Raw genomic sequence first — 21,798 nt, forward strand, 5'->3', positions numbered from 1 at the left:
CTGCTATCCTGATGCTAACACAAAATTTGCAGACGTAGAAAAACATGCCCACGCATATGATACGAATGTGCAGAACAGTATTCAAGTGCAAAACTACACATGGGAGGGAGTTTTTCCGCATGGACACCTGCGGTTCTGCGAGTAAGGGACTTAGACAAGTGAAGACTTAAACTGGCCCATCCCTGTGCACTCGCTGCCGCTCATCGTCACTTGACAATCGCTCGCTCGTCCGGTTGAATTTTGAGACTTTGGCGGTGGACGTGGAGGTTTTGAGGCCCTCTTGGCAGCACAATTGTGATATGTCGGGGAAATGTGGAAATGTCAGAGTTGGAGAAAAAAGAGGTACATTGAGTAAGCCAGTTCTATGATGCCCTTAACACAAGTAAATAGTGCATAGACGTTATGTAACATAGGTCTTTTGTGACAACAGCAGTGGCATATATGAGCCACAAAGTTTTCACAGAAAAATGAAGGGGAAGGAGATTAGAAAATCAGAGATAGACTGGGGACTGTGATAGTTAATAAAAGTCATTTAGGGACACAAGTCATTTCTTTTTAGACATAGACAGCTCATGACATTGACTTTGCTACCAAGTGGCTGTGAAACATCAAGTCATCATCCCCATGAGTCGACTCCTAAGTTTCCCTTAATTACAAGAAGAAAAAATCACTATGTTTATTGTTATTACTGAGCTCACCAGACAACACACTGGCTTTATGTGATACCCTTTTCCTTCATAAGTATTTTTTTTAAAGATCTGGGCATTTTAGCCTTTATTCGATAGGACAATTTTAAGTGGGAAAGTGAGAGAGAAAGGTGAAGACATTCAGCAAAGGGCCAGTTCAGAACCAAAACCGCGGCCACTGCAGGAGGACTCAGGCTTTGTCCACTTGGTGAGCTATTGGGCTTTTTGGTTAGTTCATTTAGGCCTTCACTTGGTCCTGACAGTTTTTATTCTCACACCATGTATGCTACATTTATCTTAATCATCCCCAGGCCACATCCTCCACCCTCCATGCTCTGGCACTGATACCACCTGAGACTGAACACATGCCAGGACAAAGCTGCTTTTTATTTCTCCGGCTATCAATGCTCACATGCCAGTTTTCCATGGGGGCATCTTCATCAGAGACCATTATATCGACAATAAGAACCAGCCGAACGTCCAACCTCCGGTTCACCTCGGTCCAAAACCGCCCACTTAAATACGCCACAGCAGTCTGCCCTCTCAGCTGATCTGTTTTCATGGATGTAAAATACAGAGATCATTAGACAGCTAAGCTATATCACAGAACCTTCTCTTTGGCGTGTGTGTGTGTGTGAGTGCACATGAATACGTCCATCTTTTGTGCATATAAGTTCATACGAGTGTGTAAATGGTCATCTGTGTGTGTGTGTTAAATTATGTGTGTGTAGGCGTAAGGGGAACCTGATCTGCTCTGTGTAGGAGGAACCCCACCACCACCACCACTCTCCACTGCTCAGACAGACGGCCTGCTAGAAAGATCAGACTCTCAGACTAACTGGACCAGAAGTCATTAGGACATACTAGACACACAGTGCTTTTTTTTTCAAAGCTATTGCTTCCTTTTATAAAAAACCTCAGCAGTAAGATTATCTAAGTCTCACTGGCTCATAACACGACTGAGATCTTTAAAACAAGACACATAGAGCTTTTCAAATCTTTGTTTCAGGAACCAGCTAGCAGCAGGGACCACTTACACTAAAACTGTGCCCTGAGATTTGGTCTTTTGTTTCCCTGCGTTACGTTTTTTGGGAGGAAAAACCTAGTCTGGCACTTGAGTTTAAAGGGCATTTTCAAGCATAACTTGCCAGAACTGAATCTGTCTTTGCAATAAACGATTCTCCAGGAAGGATTTTGCAACTATCTTTAGTTCATTAATGGCCGTATTTTGTTTTTGTGAGATTTCCTGGAAGGCACGCCATGAAACGACATTTTTCTTTAATCCTAAATTTAAATCTACACCTTTTCCCCCTTCAACACTTTTGCAATTTATATTATTAAAGTAGGTATCCTCCTGATGACATCACTCTTAGGATACATTAACTCTAAACCATTTGCTGCTGCTGATAGTTTTGGGGTGTTTTTTAGTTTTCACACACTAAAAAGCTGCTTTTTTTTAGTCCTTTCAACTAAAAATTGTGTTTTGGCAGTGTGATCAAATGACGTTTTAATTTTGTGTTGGTTGTTTTCATTCACCAGACACTTGTCACACTGTTGGAAAAAGCTCCATAATTGGCAACTCGGTCGCGGAAACTGCTTGTTAGCATTGTTAAAAAATAATTTGGAAACACCAAACCAGTGCAGTGCTGAGGTCTGCCTCCTTTAAAAGAACGTCTCATTTACATCTCACTTAATGATGGAAAAAAGCTTGAGAAATGCCACAGGGGTTTTATGACGCTGGACTAGGACACCATAGATCGGCTGTAGTCTGCAGTAACAGATCCTCTCTTTCCAAAGACCTTTCAGTCATAAAAACCTATGATAAGTATGAGGAGAATCCAGCACCATCATCTCTCAAACATCAGCCACAAAATGCAACGTTTCCAGGTAACCGCAACTTTGGTTTTTCCTGAGAATTGCATTTCTGAGATTTGCTGCAGAAGCCGAGGGGTGTAAAACCACTAATTCAGCTGTATTTTAACCAGTGATTAGGTGTATGGCAGGGAGAACAAGAATGAAAAACAAATACACGTACTATAAAAACAAATTGGAAAAAAATAAAAAAAGAAGGGCAGCATTCCACATCGCTAATGCCCTGATCATTTTCCATGAAGGCAGTGGACGGATTAAGAGAAAAATAGAGAAACTCACAGAGAGAGACAGAGGTAGCAGGAGGAGATGGAAAGTGTGGAGAATGATTGATAGATAGATAGATAGATAGATAGATAGATAGATAGATAGATAGATAGATAGATAGATAGATAGATAGATAGATAGACAGATAGACAGATAGATAGAAAAAGTAGATAGGGAGAGGGTGAGTGGTGAGTGGTGCGTGGTGCGTGGCGAAACACGCTGGAAAGCCATCACAAATCAGACTCTGGCCTGTGGCACTCCAGGGAAAAGAGAGGAAGAGCAGAGGAGGAGAAGAGAGACGGAGCATGTGGAAAGGTAAAGAAGAGGACAGTGAGGGGACACAGGCAGATGTCCAAGCAGCCATACCTGCAGATTCAATTCCGCCCTGTCCTTTTTTTTTCTTCTCGCCTTTCTTCTGCTCCTCAAACCCCTCTTGTCCGCCTCGTCCTCTACCGCTCTCTGTCTCTGTCTGCTCTGATCTGAGCGCCCCAGAAGAGAAGAAAGAGAGGAAGCAAAAGAAGGAGGTAGTGTGTGATAGACAAAAGAAAAGTAGGAATTAGGATGATGCGAGCTGCAGGTGTAGTCGCTGTGGAACTTGTATTTATGCTCACTGTCCTTCGTCTCTGGTGAAGGGATTTTTTTTGTGCCTCTTCCTGCCTGAAAGAGCAAACGTATGATAAAACCACCATTTGGTTTTACAATATCTGCACGACACAGGGAGGTTTCGCAGTGGAAACTTTTCATAATGTCGATCTGTTGCAACTGGGGTGGATCAGGACGAGGTTTGTGAATGCAATCTGCTCAAAATACCACCAACATATGAATGAAATCTACTTCCAGATATACAAAAAGATTTATTGGTCATCTTGAATTATTTTCCAGCATCAACTTCCAGAAATTATTATTAGAAACAACCAATATACCACAAAAGTTCCAGCATGATTTTTTTTGTAATGCCATAAACTGTGTCAATAGCCATCGCTTTGTACCTTAAACCAATTCTCATTATTTTTCCATAATGTCATATGCCTGTTAAATAACATAGTTTCATTATATAATGTAATGTCACATAAATATACATTTATATTTCAGTTTACACATTAATAACACACAGCTTTTGAGTACAAACTTGTCTTTCATAGGTTGTGTATTTTTCGATCATGTGCCATAAGTTCCACTGACTCTGAACAAACAGTCGTTGAGTCAATACAGTAAAAGGTCTCTCATAAGTGTTGTTGAAAGTTTCTTCGTGGTGTTGATAAGAAAGCAAAAGCCCATAAAAAGTATAATTAAACATTTCAGGAGTGTTTGAATCATATTTGAAAACACTGTAAAATTAAAAAATTTCATATAAAGCAAAATAATAAGTCAACCGAAAAAAAAAATCGCTTCATAAAGTTCCTTGAAAAGTCCTGGAAGTGCTATAGAAGTCCTTGAAAAGTCCTTGCAATGGATTACAAGTCTGTCAATCTTCAAGTTGCAGAAATCGTAAAATCACCCAAAGTGCTGTCAAAGTGACGAGCATTTTATCCACATGGTGTGTGTCCTCACTGTTAGCTTCTGATGGCCGTCTTCCTGTCTCGGTCTTTGTTCTGCAAGAGAGAAAATCACATTGCACATCAGTTCAAGACTCAACATCAAAATCTGTGAATAATTCACTGTTTTGGAAAATATGTTTATTTGCTTCATTGACTAGACTGAATCCACTCTCTATGGACGTAACCTCAGTTCTCCTCAGGGACGTGTGTGTGTGCGTCTTTGTGTGTGGGAAAGAGAGTTTATTTATATGTTTAATGCACTGCAGGGCACACAGTTATACAGTTTATTGAAATAAAATTTGTATTAAACTACAGTTTTTATATAAAAATGATCAAACAGGATATTATATGCAAATATGTAAATGTCAGAAATCCTGTTAGCTGTGTTACTTTCGGATCGAGCCCGGCTAGCTGTTTCCCTCTGTTTCCAGTCTTTATGCTAAGCTAAGTTAGACAGCTGCCGGCTGTAGCTTCATATTTAAAGCACAGACATGGGACATAAAAATGCAAAGAGAACAGATTTTCCAACGTAGTGAAATAATCCTTCAAAAAATAGTTGAGTTGTTGGCGACAAAGAAAATGTCACTTCAATTTTGACAAGTAAATAATTTGTCATTTCCATATTTGTGTCTTTAGTGTGTCTTTCATTAACTCTTGAATACAAAACACAAAAGTTTGTATTACAACATTTATAAAGAAGTATATACGCAACAATGAATATTCTGAACAGGGGAGTGAGACTCATTGCTGTCAGTTTCTCATTATTGTGTCATACAACTGCACTACAGCTAAATATAGAGATGATTCATGGAAATAGATGTCATTTTTCACTGTAATCGCTGACACAGTAAATGAATGTGGGTTTGTTTGTAGTCAAATTTAATTTAATTTACTCAAGCACACGCTGTACAGTAGCATGCATACAATAACTGTGGTCACGGAGACTGTAGAATATGTCTTTTTTAATTTCATTATGGGCTGAGCGGTGACATCATGAAAAGCTGTGTGATGATGTGTTTCTCATTTATCTGTGGTATCAGAACGGAGAAGCCCTGATTTCCTGGCTGGCTCTGGAGACTTTCTCTATCTGGCCAGGAAAATCACATCACATTTTCCCTCCCCACCTAACCTCTGCTCCGCTCTCTTGTCAGGCCGTCTCCCACCAGCTTTTCAACAGTCACCGGACTTTTTCTAACATGACATTTGGGTGATACTCGCTCCAGCTTCTGTAAATACTTTTTAAATCAAAAAAAGATTTCATGCTGCTCGTGCTTTTATGGACAGATATGTAAAAATCCTATATTCGCAGTAGACTTCGGTTCAACTCGTCTACACTCTTGTCCTCCCCTGACTTTTCTTTCCCCCCTCTCTCTCATATCATCTCATCTAACCCTGTCCGCCGCCGCCCCCCCCCCTCGCCCTCCACTCATCAGCCGAACACCTGTTACACATTTCCTCTCTCAGACCGTGCACAAGATGTAGGTGTTTGGAAAAATCTGCTTGACTGACATCAACAAAGGTGGGTAGGTGTTTGGAAGGGTATCAGGAGGTAATGAGAGCGTGAGATCATGGGATCTGGACAGGAATCGATCCTCCCACTGATTGAGGCGCGAGCGAGGAGACACAGGAACTGTTTCCGTCAAATCCTCCGGCCAGCTGGACCCAGAACCGAGGGTCATTATTACATTCCTAATAAAGCACCATTGAAATTATTTTATAATTTTGTTATATTTAGTTTTTTTGTGGTATGTTAAAGTGTATGTAGAGAAAAAATGTCTGAAACTAAATTTCAAACAAAAAGATTTAAAGGTTATAAATATACCAGACTTCATTGCAGCCATGAGACTTGTTGCAAATTTTTTTCGACATCAGTGTTGTTAACTCATCACTACTCTTCACTTTTCCCATTTCAAAATGTTATCCAAATTTCATGGGATCCTGTCCGCTAGTAATTACCTTCATTACCCAACCAAACACTTTTCACAGCATATCTATGAAACAGCTAAATGGTGACACTGAAAGTATCTGAAAATTGGTCAGTGTCACTGAAATGTTGTTTTCTTAAAAAGTCTGCTTTTGCAACACATCTGCTCATAGTGGCTAAAGCATGATTGTACTTTTTTATTGTTCAACAACTCAACACTCAAATCTGTCCAAATGTCTTTTTAATTCATGAGCTTTCTGCCAGAGAACTTCCTGCCTTGAAGAAGATCTCTGCACTCTAAGCAAATTAAAAAGATATTTCACAGATTTGAAATCCGTTGTATAATTATGTTACATGACTAAATTTAGAAAAAGATCACGGTCTTTGTTAAGTTAAGGAAAACTGAAAGAATTCCCCAATGCAGTATAATTAGACAATCAATGATCTGTAACTAAGTCTGGGAAAATAAGGTGGAGCGCCAGAGACTGGAAGCTGAAATGACCTGAGTATTGTTCTGCCATCTGACACACTGTGTAATCTGCATGGAGTTGTCTCTATAAATTGTGAATAAGTAAATGATTGCAAACAGAGCCTGCAAAACTTTTGGCCTTACTGTACGGCATGACTGCTATTGAAAGTTTCTACTATATAAAACCAACAGCTTGAAGACAGAAGCGCACACGCAGCCACGCTAGACTCTGGTGTTTGCTGGAAAGCGTTGTGGAAAATCTTTGGTCTTTATCAGTGGAAATAATAAAGCGATGCAGGTTAGGGAGAGCGGGTACATGAAAAATCTCGCTCAGAAACGGTGCATGACAATTGGATAATTTACCAAATTACATGAAATGACCATGAAATCGGCCCACGCCTGACTGTGAGCGCCCGGTGATAGTTTGAGGAGCACAGCTGGAGCTAGAGAGGGGGGGGGGGGCGGTCAGCCGGAGTGTAGCTGGTTCCATCAAAGCAGGAGGAAGAGGGGAGGGGGGCTCTGAGACCGGCCTGGTAGTCAAAACAATCTCCTGAAGACTAATAGAGCATGGTCGGATGACATATCCCTCTTTTCCTCTCCAAACACCCACACACACACACAGACATACCACTGACTTCCCAGGGGGGTGATTTGTCCGACACTAATATGATTACCTGATGATGTTTACTTTAGACACAATATGATGATATTAACACACTGGAACAATATTATGGTTTTATCAAGGTGAAAACAGCCCGTCTTGACTTTAATGAGAAGATAGTAAACACACTCTTCGCAGCATCTTATCAAATTCAAACTTTAATATTGTTTTTCTGAAGCTCAAACCCGGGCTGTTCCTTTACCTATAATTGTGGATTTTTCCATGCAATCTCTCTCTCTCTCTCTCTCTCTCTCTCTCTCTCTCTCTCTCTCTCTCTCTCTCTTTTTTTTTTTTTCCTGCGTTAGGCCGGTCTGTCAAACACAAACATCTAATTTAGTTTCTGGCTGCACAGGGAGAGGAATGACTGGTTGGAAAAAAAATAATAATTCCACTTGGGCACTGGCCTGAAAATCATATAAGGCTGTTGGTATTCAACCATGAAATGAAAACTGGTAATATCCCTTTAGTTTATCGAGTGAAAATATGCGAATGTGAGTCAGCGTCTCGAGTGGCTACTAGAAGCTATAATTATCCTCATAAATGATCATCGATTAGAAGATCAGAGACCTACGACGTAGAACGGTGCAATAAATAACACGTCAGACATTTAAATAAGCTCACTAACACCCCGAATGAGCCGCAGTCAGCCGTTATGTGGCTTGGACACACCAGACATGCACTTCGTGCTCACTGTGGTTTGCTAATAGGCATCCTGATGGCTTCTGAAAAACACTTGATTTATCTGATTGCTTAATCAGATGCAGTGTCATTTCCCCCAGTCTCAGACTTCTGCACTTCATCATCAGTGCCAATAGCTCATTAGCTTCAGAAGATCATGGTTAAAGAAATTACACACTTTAAACAGCATATTCCTGCTTTTCTCAGTGTTGTACACGTCTTTATAAGGTTTGCTCTTTGTCTGGCTCAGCTTTTTCTACTTTTGTTCTAATTTGCTCCATGGGCAGCCCTCTCCCCAAAGACCAAACGACAACAGAATCATAGTTTTGCTAATAGATTTTGTTAGTTATCTGACCCGACTTCTTCTGTTGGTGTTAAATTAGGCTTTAACTGCTTCCATCTGTGCTGCAAATATACAGACAGGTCCATGCATGAAGGCATGCAGTCATACACAAAGCCAGGCCCGCAGACACAGACACACACTGGACGTGGGTTAGAATATATTTGAAAATTGCTCGCAGTGTATTAGCCACCCTTGGTGCACTTGATTAGCATAGTTTGAGTGAGGCGCAAACAGGCGAAGCTCTCGCTCAGGAGTCAACACCAGCATTATGTGTAAATAGGGCATTTAAGTTTTCATCTATGACCCTGAAACGTCTGCTTCATGCACACAAGTGACGTAATGCTTTTTTCCAGTGAAAACAGAATAATAATCCCAACGACTGCAGAAACCACAGTCATTAGCGTGCTCCTGTGCGTCCTATCCGTGCATTTAGGCTCTCTTAATACGCACGCTTCATTTGATCTCTATAAAAAAAAAGCTAAGTGTAGTTTCGGCACAGTTGAAAACCAACTGTCCAAACTGGAGGATAAATGGCGAAGTTGATTATCCTGCTGAGTTGTTGGCTGTTTCTCTCTCCCTCCTTCTCCCTTTCTCTGTCTCTGTTTCCACAACTTCCTGCACACCATTAGTTTAGAAAGTGTTGAAAGCACAGTCGTGATCCAGGGCTCTTTAACTGAGTAATCATATATGAAGGTTTTTTTGGTTGTCTAGAGAAGCAATGAACTGCCGTCTGGCTGTAAAATCTAGAAAAAATAGAAGTGCAACGAAATGCTTTTGATAAAAGCATGTGAGTGGGGTGCACTGCACGCCTGTGTGTCAGTCTTTTTGTGGTCGTGCAATATAGTGTGTGCCCGCATATGTGTATATGTGTCATATGTGGGTGTGAATGTGTGTGTGTGTGTCTGTGTGTGTGTGTGGAAGCAGGGAGGGCGTTTCACAGAGAGCGGTTTCCAGGCTTCTTTAACATCACCATCAAAGTCCGACGTCAATGTGTTTCTAATAGCAGCTGAATTAAACACTGACTGTACAGGCCTCAGCAGAGGATAAATCATTTACAGAACAATTAGCTCATTTGTTGCTCCGCTCTGCACTGCCAATGACTTCCAGACACAGAGAGCTGGCCGGTGTGTGTGTGTGTGTGTGTGTGTGTGTGTGTGTGTGTGTGTGTGTGTGTGTGTGTGTGTGTGTGTGTGTGTGTGTCTGTGTGCGTGTGTGTGTAGGCAAGGACAAGTACAACATTTCAATCATAATACTAATTTTCTCTCTAATTTTCTTTCTTAAACACATAGACATACACTTAGATTCAGCCACTAAACACACTCATTTGCTGCCACACACACACACACACACACACACACACACTAGAAAAGATAAGTCAGTCTAACTGCACAGTGCAGTTTCAGTATGACTGTGTTTCCATCCACCCTGCTTTTCCAGTCACACACAAAAATCATTACATTCACAGCAGCTCAGATGTAAAAAAAATAATGATATTAGAGGCAGTGAAAATAATTTTAATTTGTAGAGAAAATTCCAAATAAATCGGATTCCTGTCAGCTGGAATTAAATCGGGGTTGGGCCTAACTAAATTTAATCGTCTCAAAGGGAACCGTGGTCTATTTGCAGCAACCACACAATAAGTATCACGGGAGTTATATTTTTTCTGAGATTTTTATTTTGTTTCCAAACATATAAATTCTCCTTTTAATCCAATCAGGTCGAATGAGCTTCTTTCTTTTTAAATATAGGAAAGAGTTTGCACTTGTCACATTCGGGCTTCAAAGGAAATAGTCCGGTGTGACTGCTGTTATTGGCGGACGCATCACAGATTCTATTTAGGTTTGCCACTGAATTGAATTGACCCTGTGCCTGCTGCAGGCCAAAAGAAAGAAGCCGGAGTTGTGAAGGAAGCTGTAAAAATGCGTCAAGCACCACGGCCTAAAGACAACACAGTAGACAGATGGGCACGTGTGAAAAACCTTGTGTTTGTTATATTGTGTCTCTGAATAAACACCACCTCAGTATCACCCAGTGGTGCGCGTGTGCTGCCTCTGTATACTATAGGCACAAATAAACACGTGTTTAAGTTCAACTGCAGACGCTCAACCGGTGCATTTCAAGATCATTACAGACAAACTGGACATAATAAATTTGTGATAGTTAAACAAGCTGAAGTCGTGCAGTGGTCCTGCTGCAGCTCCTCCAGTCCAGGCACCTGACAGTTGCCCTGATCAGCAGAGGCCTAACACAGGATATCTGCATCAATCAACCAGACAGCACGGGGACTGAAGCAGCCCTCAGCTCACCTCAACCCTCTTCTAAAGCCCTGTACATCTCATTTACAGATGGAACCATCACGACCGTCCCCTGCTTTTTTTTTATTCCTGCATATATCAAAGTCACCTGCATGCGAGAGTTGCACACCGGTTTGTCAAACCGCTGGTGCCCGACCCCTGAACAGTTTTTTATGAAAACTCAAACTTCTTTATGATATATGTGGATGTCTGATGAATAGTCTGGCTTCTGATAAAAAGATAGGAAGTAAAGTATGGCCTATATCACAGATTCAGCAGGGGAAGATGACAGCTAACAGAAGCACAGCCGAATGCATTTAAAATGAAATCAAACAGCTTTTATTAGCGGGAAATATCTAAATGCTCAAACTGAGGATATACCTCCAAAACTCTTCAATCAAAAAGAAATGGAAAACTGTTTAGAATTGTTTTGTTAACATCACTATGACATCTAGAAAATCAATGAAGGTATAATATATTCAATATTAAATCCTTAAAATTATCTAATTCATTTAGGAAATCACTAAAACTTGAACATAGAGTTCCACAGATAATGAATTCACATTAGCATTCCACTGAATATGTAGCATGGTGTCGTTCAGCCCTGTCTGTGCAGTAGTCATTACAAACAGACTGCCGTTTTGAAATGGTTATACTGTATACACACATAATAGGAGGAAATGAGCGTATGCTTTTCTCACGTTCACTCTCTCCCACGTTGGAAATAGATGTAATTGAGGTGGCGGCTCTAAGCAGACCTGACAGCTGTGATGAACCTCAATAGCCATAAAAACATACAAGGAGAGAGAGCCCAGGACACCAAGTCTCGTTTTACCTTCACAATCGTTTCCTCTCTGTAATCACCAGCACCGACTCTGCCCTTTAGCCCACTTAAAGGCTCGGCACGGCCACTTTTCCAAGGAGAGTGAAATGCTCTCAGCTTCTGCCAATCACACTTAACCATTTAAATGCCAGTTGAATGTAGAATCACTTATTTTCTCCTTAAATAACTTTCAATGTTATAATATCAATTTAATTTGGCCATCGGTTATTAGACTTATTTTAGCACCACTGCAACACAATTACACTCTGAGATGTGTTTCACCATGTTTCGTCGATGTTAACTCATTATTGTAAAGTCACCTGTATGTGTCAATATCTTAATATAGGTACATTCAAATAGATTTCTGGTTATATATGTTTCTTATTATCAATAAATCATCTGATTAAAACCAAAAATGAACTGAGATGAACCACTGTCTGTGTATTAAAGCCTGATATAACATATTCGCCTCTTCCATAGAGCTTAATAATTGAAATGCCTCATTGCGCGACATGTTCCCTCATTAACATGAAGAGGAAGACTATTTGACTCATTACATTCTCCTGCTGCTGTAAATACTTCCTGGAGGACCATTTGTGTGTTAATGTGCTGCTGAAGATAGTCCCCAAGAAACACACCTAACACCATATCCACCTGTTTCAGAAAGTGCGACGGCCCAGCAGTTGTAGAAATTTACTGAGCTATAAAAAAATAAAACTTTATATATTATTTGTGAGCAGTTTAATTAATTTATTTTGAATTGCATGATTGATTTACAAGATTCTCCCACGTTGGAAATAGATGTAATTGAGGTGGCGGCTCTAAGCAGACCTGACAGCTGTGATGAACCTCAATAGCCATAAAAACATACAAGGAGAGAGAGCCCAGGACACCAAGTCTCGTTTTACTGAGCTGTAAAAAAATAAAACTTTATATATTATTTGTGAGCAGTTTAATTTATTTATTTTGAATTGCATGATTGATTTACAAGATTTTAAACATGTATGTGGTGCATGTGAGTCCCTTCCTCTGCCTGCATTGGCCCTCTTTCACTTTTATAAAACAAGATGGCTCCAGCTCTGATCAACAGTGATGTAAACATGTCACCTGGGTGGCCATGCTAATTTTCTTTTTTTTTTTAATACAATGTCTACACACAAAACGATGCTAGCCATGTTAACAAGCTGCTTGCTGCTTTACCAAGCAAAGCATCTCAAACAGAGGCCCAGACAGGATATGACTGGATCTAGGACTTATCCATGGAGGAGAGGCGACGGATCAATAGCTAGGTGGATGAGTTTTTTAAATTTTGTTGGCTCTCTTGTACACAAGGTAACTTTATTCAGTTGTTCATTTGTGATTTTGGTTGTGTGTGTCTAGGAGCTGCTTTCATTAAGCTTTACAACACTGTGCTGAGGAGGCGAGGCCACAGGTGTTGCTTTGTTGTTTTGGTGCCAGAAGATGTGCTAGTGTGACATCTAGTGGCAATGAATATTGTTTATATAACCTTTAATTTGGAAAACAATTGAATTGACCATAATTGGAACTGAGGGAGGGTTTTTATATCTTCATATGGAATTTCCACAAAGCTGAAACTTCTAAATCTTTCCCTAACTTTCACCTGGGTTCACCTCGTCCTCGCGTTTCACGGAAAACAGTAAAAATGCATCTGGCAAACTGTACATCTTATATAACAGAGAATAATGTGATATTTTATGGAGCTAATAAAAAAAGTGTAATGTGACTGACACTAAGTAACATAGACGTTGTCAAAGTGTCTGTGTTTGGTATTTTTGATGTGAGAACGTTTCAAAATTGCTCTCTACCCAGCGTGCGTTTACAGGTCAAGTCATGCGTGTGCAGCGGAGAGCTGACAGCAGCAGATAGTGTTACACAGCTCCGACTGACAGCTCTGACCTCCACCAGGCTGATCGATACGCAGAGAGAGAGGAGGGAGAGCTGGGGGAATGAGGGAAGCTCGGGGAGAGAGTCGAAGAGGAAAAAGTGAACCAGAATGAGGAGTGTTTGAGAATAAAGGAGGAAGGGGATAAAAACGATGGATGACAGAGAGAACCAAAAACGAAAAGGCGACAAAGGAGAGGCCGAGACAGGTTTCAGATCAGTTATCTCCCAGCTGAGGGTGTCTGGGTCGGACACCAAGGACGTCTAGGCTTTCACTCACAGAGGTTCAGAGGGGAGGCAGGAGGGAGGGGGAGACACACTGCTGGGACTCAGGTTATCCCCCAGCTAAAGGGTCTCTGAGTTTAGACACTGAGGAGGGTATTAGCTTTCACACACTGCTGGGGTAACGGGGGAGTCTGCCAGATGTCAGCTCCTTACCCATAAATCCTGCTAAATGGGCAGCGGCTATGGGTTAGAGGGGGAAAGTCGAGTGGACGTCACCCCTCTATCATCTTCTGTGGTGTTTGTTGAAGTCGGAGCTGGAGTCATATAATTGGATTATAGTCATCTGATGTCAGCTCTTCATCCCCCGTTATTTCTCATCAGACTGAAGACTTTCCTCTGCTGAGAGTGTTCTTGATTATGTCTATTTCCTGTGTTGAATCAGTTAAATATGAGTCGAAATGCGCGTAGGATCAAGTTCTCCTTTTCGGAGTCTCTATGAAGGTGTAGACAGACAGTGCAGCAGCGGAGGAAGTGTGGAAAAAGCGTGCTACGAAAATGAGAAGTTTTTCTACTGTTTTCCCAAATTAAATTCAAGTAATTCAAGTGCAACAAAGTGCAATTCTTAACAATACTGAGTATGGGTTAAGTGTACAAATACCTGTATTTTGCACAGTGACAACAAATTCCAGTGGAACAAACTCATTGCCAGTTAGCAATCGGTTTATCTCAGGTCAGTTGTTAAGGAGTTATGATTAAAACCTTCTCATATTCGGCCTGACGTCAATACATTCTTGAAATTATACACATGGTTTTGGATGGATTTCATGGGCTCCCGGTCATAAATCTCACTCGCTGCATAAATACCCTTGTAAACTTTAAATTCATATTTTTAAAAAAGATAAAAACAAAAAAACAAACACCACATTTTGGATTGGACAGTTTTTACGTGATGGCTTTGCACATTTCTTTTTTTTAGAGTGAACGGTTCTGCCTCTCTGCTCAGCTCTCAGACTCAAAAACAATCACTTGCATTCACTGTGATGTCCAGTGAGTCTCAGAAACCACCTTGAATTCCAACCCACCTGCTCGAGTTAAACTAACCCCCAACAGGACAATAACACACGCTCATTCACCCCAGAAGAGAACTTTAAAGAGGTTCTGCTTTTAAAAATCCCTGAGGGCCAATCAGTTTTATAGGCGCAGTCACTGATCTCAGGTCAGCTTTAAACACCAAAGTGACCCTAAAGCACTGCGCGGTTTCTCACAAGAAGCTTCTTTCTATTTTCCTTCTTTTTCTTCCTGCTAAATCTGGCTCATTTTACCTCTTTGTAAGTAGTTTTTCTGACATAGTGGCACTTAGTCTTGTTGTAAAAGAATGTTTCGATTATACAGTTTCATTGGAGGACTACATATATTATTTTTGATTTGACCTTTTAACCGTCTCCTTTTGTTTACTTCTACTGACTCAGTTTTCTGCTCACCATTTTCCTCTGGTTGCTGAGGCAGAAAGTACAGATGTGCTTGGGCTGAGTCGATTGGTCAGATCCTCGGTTGGGGGAGGAGTTGACATGGAAGAACGGTGGTGAGGGAGCGTGGCACGGCTGTCCGTCATGAAGTCCCTCACCCAGCAGCAGGACGTTCCCAAGATGACTGATGTAGCTGCTGGCCAGACGTAGAGTCTCGATCTTCGACAGCTTCCTAATCATCAAATTAGAGGGAGAGGTACGGTATTAATGAAGACAAAAGGTTTTTCTGAAATTGTGAAAAACTGATGCAATAACCCACATTTTGTTGAAGTTTTGGTTAAAGCAATTCAAAACATGTTGCAACATAATGACAATGATGCTTGATTTTAAATATTTCTTGGAGTGGCCACATCCTGGGCACAAAGTACGACACCTCTATTAAATGAACTCATAACTACAGGCGTGTTCGAGAAATATTTAACAGTGATTAAATGTTATCCAGAGCAATATCAGGGGCTTCTTTTTCCCTTTTTTTTGTCTGTGATCGTATTTGTGCATAAGACCAAACGTCAGGACACAGGCTGCTCTGTACCTGTCTGCAGGCTCGGTGGGGATGAGTGTACGCAGCGCCGTGAACGCCGTGTTCACAGAGTTGGTGCGATCTCTTTCCCGCGCGTTGGCTGCAGTCCTCTGGCGAATTTCCCCCGGGGGAGACATGCCTGGGGGGGCGAGCCTCCCCAACATGCCCCCCATACCTACCCCTCCAATGCCAATTCCCGCGCACATCTTCCTCTTCCTGTTCATCTTGATGTGGAAAGCAGATGGGGACGAGGAGGACAGGTGGAAGGCATTGGAGCTGTGCTCATCGGAGCCAGACCCCTCGCTCCCGTTCTCGTCTTCGTCTTCGGAAAGGAGCGCGATGTCGCCATACAAGAAGCGGCCTGCGGGAGGCGCCGTGCGCAGCATTGCGAATGTCATCTTTATCGTAATAAGAGTCTGGCAGCTGCTGATTGATTCTTGTGTGATTTCCACTTGTTGAGATTAAACTTGTAACGTTTCTGCAAAGATGCTGCTCCCTAAAGGTGTCCACCGCTCAAAATGTCACTTTACCCCCAACGTGTCTTCGCTGCGAAATGTGTTGAGCCAGGTAAGTCAGATGTACCTCTAACAAGGCTGAGTCTATCTTGGCTTAAAAGATCAGCAAGTTGATCTTGAGTCAGAAATCAAGAGTGACTTGACCTTGGAGCTGCTGTGTCACAGGTGGCTGCAGGTTCCACGACCTTCTTGTTTTTCTCTCTTGGTTTACACAAATCACTTCACAGGTCAGTTCCTCTCTCAGTTAATCCTGTGGCAGAAAGCACATGATGAAGTCAAGTGGTTGTTGATTTCTCCTCTTCTTCTCCTCTAAACCTTCTGTCTTGGTCCTTTGTTTCTATATTTGTCTGTTTCAAGTCCAGATGCAGAAACTACTCCCAGTCCGTGGCAGCAGTTTGACTCTCTCTTGCTCTCTGCTGGTCGCCCCTCTTCCCTCTCTGCCTCTTTGCTCCACGTGTGCCTGCTGTCTGAGTGTTTCCGTCTGCCTCTGGTCTTATAGGCGGTGGGAGGGCCAGAGGACTCCTCCGCTCCTCCTCTGTGCGGTGAGGGTCCCCCGGCTGCTGTCTAGAAGCAGGCCAGAGAGACCGGAGGCAAGAGGCAAACCATCAGCAGGAGTTTGTTTTGGCTGCACACTTGTGTGTTTCAGGGGAAATCCACCCTAAAACAGAACTTGCATCATCCCAGTTTGTTGGGTGGGTTTGGTGACCTTAGAGGCTACGGAGCCTTATGAAACTCTGCATGAATACTGTATACATATTCAGTTACTTGGATGGTGACTTAATATGGAAATTGAACAGGAATAAATGTTGTCAACTGACAGGAGTAATAAAGACGATGATCTTGGACAGTACAATCAAATATCAGATGCCTAACACAATCGAACTATTAATATGATCTCATAATAGTCTGGCATATTGTGTTTGCAGGTTTTGACATGGTTTAGTTGTGCAGGCAAAAGAAGAGAAAATGATATCCTACATTTTTCCTGCTTTTCTCTACTGGCTGATCTTTCTTTTTCCAGATTTATTTGACAGAGCAGGCTACCAGCAAGAGGTAGAACTGGGACTTTGGTTTGCGAAACATTTATGTTTTCTTCAACCACTTTCTTGACAGCAAGAAGCTAAGAGGCTCAAGTGGTGAAGTCAGAGTTTGCCTTTCTCCCCGCGTCTTCTTTTCTGCCTGCGGTCTCCCCCTGTGTTTGTCCCTGGGCAGCAGGCTGGGAGGCTCAGGCAGACAAGCCACAGTGCTGGAAGCTGATAGTTCAACCTGGACTAATGGCTGAAGCCTGGAACTGGGCTTATTCATTCACTTGTAGTGTGGAGGAGAGCTGCTATTTTACTCACTTAAACTCCCTTTAACAATCTGTCTTCCTCCTGAGGAGAAGAAGAAATGAAAATAGACAGCAATGGGAGGGGAGACAAGTAGGGGAAATCCCTATGGAGAAAACTAATGAGGAAAAGCAATCTATCTATCTATCTATCTATCTATCTATCTATCTATCTATCTATCTATCTATTTATCTATCTATCTATCTATCTATCTATCTATCTATATTTCTATCTATCTATCTATCTATCTATCTATCTATCTATCTATCTATCTATCTATCTATCTATCTATCTATCTATCTATCTATCTATCTATCTATCTATCTATGTCTGTCCGTCTCTGTGTTTGGAAAATGGAGCTTTGCCTCAGATAATATGAAAAGTATTTGACTGCCTTCATCAAACTCTGATCTACTTTTCCAACTTCTCTGGGATTTTATTAGCAATGATCATGCAACTTAAGTCTCATTTCCAAGGAACTGACCGACCTTTACATTTTGTTTCCTGCCTCAAATGCACAGTGGTTAAAGGTCGACAACCTATATGAAACTCAACAATGAAGTCCATAATCCTCAGTAGTACATTAATGAAAACTCTAAACCCAACTGCCGTTGCTGGTATGCATCTTTTGTGTAGATTGGCAACCGTGAGCTGCTGCTGAAAACTAATAGCACAATGAATAATCTGTCAGAGTTACACAATGTTATAGTCACCATTCATCACTCCCTCTCTCCCTCTCTCCCTCTGTTCCGCCATCATTTTTTCACCTCTTTCCATATTTCTCTCCCTCTCCTCTGTATCTATCTCTACCCTTCAATCACAGTCGTAGTGTTTATGCTGTGGTATTGACTGTATGAACAGGAGCCAATGTTGGTTGCAGTTGTTGATTACAGTACATACAAGAAGTGCTGGGAGCAGAAAGGATAGGGGGAAGTATGATGGGGGGGGATAGGTTATAGGTAGGGATCAGACCACTGTCTAAGTACTATAATAAAAAACCCCAGCATGGGTTAAATCTGATCCTTCTCTATAATGTAATAAAAGCTTGGTTTATAGAGAAAAACTGAGAAGCATTATGGTTTTGGCTTTCACTGGTCCTATAGCTAAATATCTATTTATGTACTCATTCATTCATTCTGTCTGTCTGAATGTGGTTCGCATATCTCGAACATTGTTCATCTTATCGGTTTCACACTTTTGTGTTTATAAGAGCCCAAGGAAATGCAGTGTCGAATTTGGTGCAATTTGGACATATGGTAGGTTCAATATGAATACATTTTGAGTAAAGCATTAAACAGCGCCTTACAGTCAGTGGAGGCGGGGCAGTGTGCTAATGTGGAATGAGTTGAATATGTATTCAACGTCCTTTGATAAACTACAGCAGTGGTCGGCAACTAGCGGCCTGAAGTATAGTGCAGTAAACATGTGAAGCAGAATAAAGTGGAAATACTCAGCACAACTAACTTTCCACCCTTGCACTCTTGGCAGTCTTTGTGCTGCACATACAATTCCACGACATGTCCTTAAAATACTGACATAGGATTAATGACTGAGGTTTCATGTTACTGTTGTGGCTTGAGATGTGGTATCAACAACTCCAGATCTTACACGGAATACGAATTCGAGGGAAACAAGCAGCACATCCAGTCAGTGGATATCTAACGTTTTTCCACATCAGATCATGTCACTCAGCACTGTGCCCTACCAGCGTCCCTGCGTCCTCAGCAGTGACCTTTACTGCAGATCACTTTCCTGCATCAGGGCCTCACCTCAGAGTGTGACCCAGATTCAACAGCTCATAAGATTGTATATTTGTAGGTATTGCAATAGCCCAAAGCAAAGCAGACCAAAAATAACCGAATCACATAGTGAAAACAAACTTTTGACAACCAGCACTGTGGTGTAATCCAGCAGCTGATTTGTCATGCATGGTTGGAAAACCAGCACAGCAATGTGGTAAACAGTGGGGTTTGGCTCTGGTGTTGGATCTGCTTCTGATTGTTAAAGAATAATCAAATAATGAGTCTAATGGATATCTCATCAGTTCTTTTACCAGCTCTCAATTAGAAAACAAGGAGATCTTTGATTTGGAGCAACAGTCCGAAACTAGAATGGCACTCAGTAGAGCTCATACCTCCGCCAAGGCCCAACAGTCACTTCAAAAAGGCCACATTGAGTCTCCTCAGCTACACATTGGCGGTGGTTACGCGTTTCTACCTCAAGCTGTTACCATACAGCGGATGAAAAACCCTACACCCCTATTATTTCCAAACCAGCCTCCCTTGCTGTGATCCGTCATTACATGCATTAGCATGATCCTCCTCTGATTTGCATCTCCCACGAGTGTGTGGCTGCTCTAACTCAGGATCCATTTCTTTCTGAACCGTTGCCCACGGGCCAGAAAACATTTGACGGAGCAGAAAGCAGACTGCACGACTTTTCATCGTCACTCAGAGTTGCATTTGGTCGGAGAATGTTGTAGGAAGAGGAATAGCAACATTACAGCCCAGTAATAGTTACATTTACATAAAACTACATGGAGTGGTGGCCTAAGTGCACAATACAGATTTGAATTAATCATGTTGATTGTGCCTCAGATCGCTGCACGTTGATATGATAAAGAATACATTTAAAATAGCATGAAATATATATGCGAGATTTGTAGCTAAATTTAATTAGGCTTCCTGATGTTTTGCCAAACTGAAAGTCCAACTGTGTATATTAATACTAATATTTATATATATTAGAAGAGTCATTTTCCGATGATCGCTCTTTCCATATAGGACATAAATTCAATATGACTGCAAATTAATGCTAATTTTGCTCTGTATCTGCTGCAACTGTCACACCAAGTCAAGTTAAGTGGTGAAGTTGCATGTTGCAGCTGTCAAATTGTCCATATCTTAAAACAAAGTGTCTCCAAACAACTGATATGTAGCAATTGTACAAATTGGTCTCATTTCTAAATAATGATAATTCATCCCAAATTCCTTCTGTCTTACACATTTATAATTAGGTAAGTTGCATTATGAACTTGATGGTGCATTGATGCAAATCAGTGAATCTTATGATCAGAATTGTGCTGTTCAATAGAGGAGGTCTATGTAGCAAAAAGGAGGGATTTAACAGAATATATATTCACAAATTTACCTAAAATGAACCGAAATTAAATATACAAGTAAAACAATCCTCATGCATATTAAGCAACAAACCCAACAGAGTAACTAGGATGTAAAATGAATAAGGCTGACACTGCTAAACTTGTTACATGTTTGTCTGTTGATTTCTGACAACAGGACTAGGAAACAGCTTATTGGGGATGTTGATTGTACATATGACGAAATCTCACACGAGAATCTATCTGTGAAAAGGTAACATCCCTCAGACAGCAAAGGTTGGGGATTCTGACTTTGAGCATCAGTATGAACGGGTCTCAGAGATGAAAAAAACTCAGAGGGGTTTGGGGACAAGAAGTCTAAAATGTTCGAGTGTGACGGCTGTTGAGCTGGAAGTCGCTTTAAAGCTCTGTAGAAGTAAGAGGAACTGGTGGTTATGGGTTAGTGGGGAGTCATGGGATAGTTAATTATTCTCTAAATATTCTTTGTAGCTGTTTTATATTACTTTTTCCAACACCAGTTAAACCAAAGAGTAAATCTGTTTACTGGGATAAGGACCTCCTGTCACTCTCTCTGACTCTGGCAGGTCGTCTTCCTGTCCGCTGTATTGCACACCAGATTTTAAATGTCACACATTGAACTCTCCTCTCTCTTCCTACGTTTGGACTGAGTTGCTCCTTTTCAAGATGCTTGTTTGCACAGTTCCAGAGAATAGTAATCACATATGTGATTTTTTTTTAACATAGTTCTCCTTTTAAGACACAGCAGCGGCGGCAGCAGCAGCAGCAGCAGCAGCAGCAGCAGCAGTGGTGGCGGCTGCAGCAGCACAGTAGTAGAACACCATCTGATAGTCATTACCCCTCCCCTCTCCTCCCCAACTCCTTTCTCCTCCTCTTCTCCTCTCGCTCGATACTCTTCTCTCAGCTCAGACCTATTATTCATTAGTCTGATGAAAAACACCCACAAACGTAGCCAGGCTCAGCCTCGTGCATACGCACACACACACACACAGTCCCAACCCAGCTGAACTGCTCTGGCGCAGGTCAGGGACCTGTCAAAACTCGGAAGCAGGTCTGGACCTGATATGGTACCACAGAGCAGGCGTCTAGAGGGG

General features: G+C 41.5%; 1 protein-coding gene across 1 annotated transcript; it reads right to left on the reverse strand.

The window, feature by feature from the left end:
• Positions 1–3,664: 3,664 nt before the first annotated feature.
• Positions 3,665–16,685, reverse strand: LOC117777534 (basic helix-loop-helix transcription factor scleraxis-like). The gene is made up of 3 exons (XM_034612378.1): positions 15,738–16,685; positions 15,161–15,377; positions 3,665–4,414 (listed from the first exon to the last, which is right to left on the reverse strand). The coding sequence occupies exons 1-3, from the start codon at positions 16,121–16,123 to the stop codon at positions 4,376–4,378; spliced, it is 642 nt and encodes a 213-aa protein (XP_034468269.1). The 5' UTR covers positions 16,124–16,685; the 3' UTR covers positions 3,665–4,375.
• Between the last annotated feature and the right edge of the window lie 5,113 nt (positions 16,686–21,798).

Source organism: Hippoglossus hippoglossus, chromosome 16 (genome assembly GCF_009819705.1).
Source record: "Hippoglossus hippoglossus isolate fHipHip1 chromosome 16, fHipHip1.pri, whole genome shotgun sequence".
Classification (NCBI taxonomy): Eukaryota; Metazoa; Chordata; class Actinopteri; order Pleuronectiformes; family Pleuronectidae; genus Hippoglossus; species Hippoglossus hippoglossus.

What these genes read in the sequence shown, in the direction of transcription:
- LOC117777534 (XM_034612378.1), bottom strand. Translation starts at nt 16,123, where the DNA reads ATGACATTCGCAATGCTGCGCACGGCGCCTCCCGCAGGCCGCTTCTTG. An exon ending in CCCACCGAGCCTGCAGACAG is followed by an intron (nt 15,378 to 15,737) that starts GTACAGAGCAGC and finishes TTTGATGATTAG; the next exon opens with GAAGCTGTCGAAGATCGAGA. An exon ending in TCAGCAACCAGAGGAAAATG is followed by an intron (nt 4,415 to 15,160) that starts GTGAGCAGAAAA and finishes TCTCTCTTGCAG; the next exon opens with AACAAAGACCGAGACAGGAA.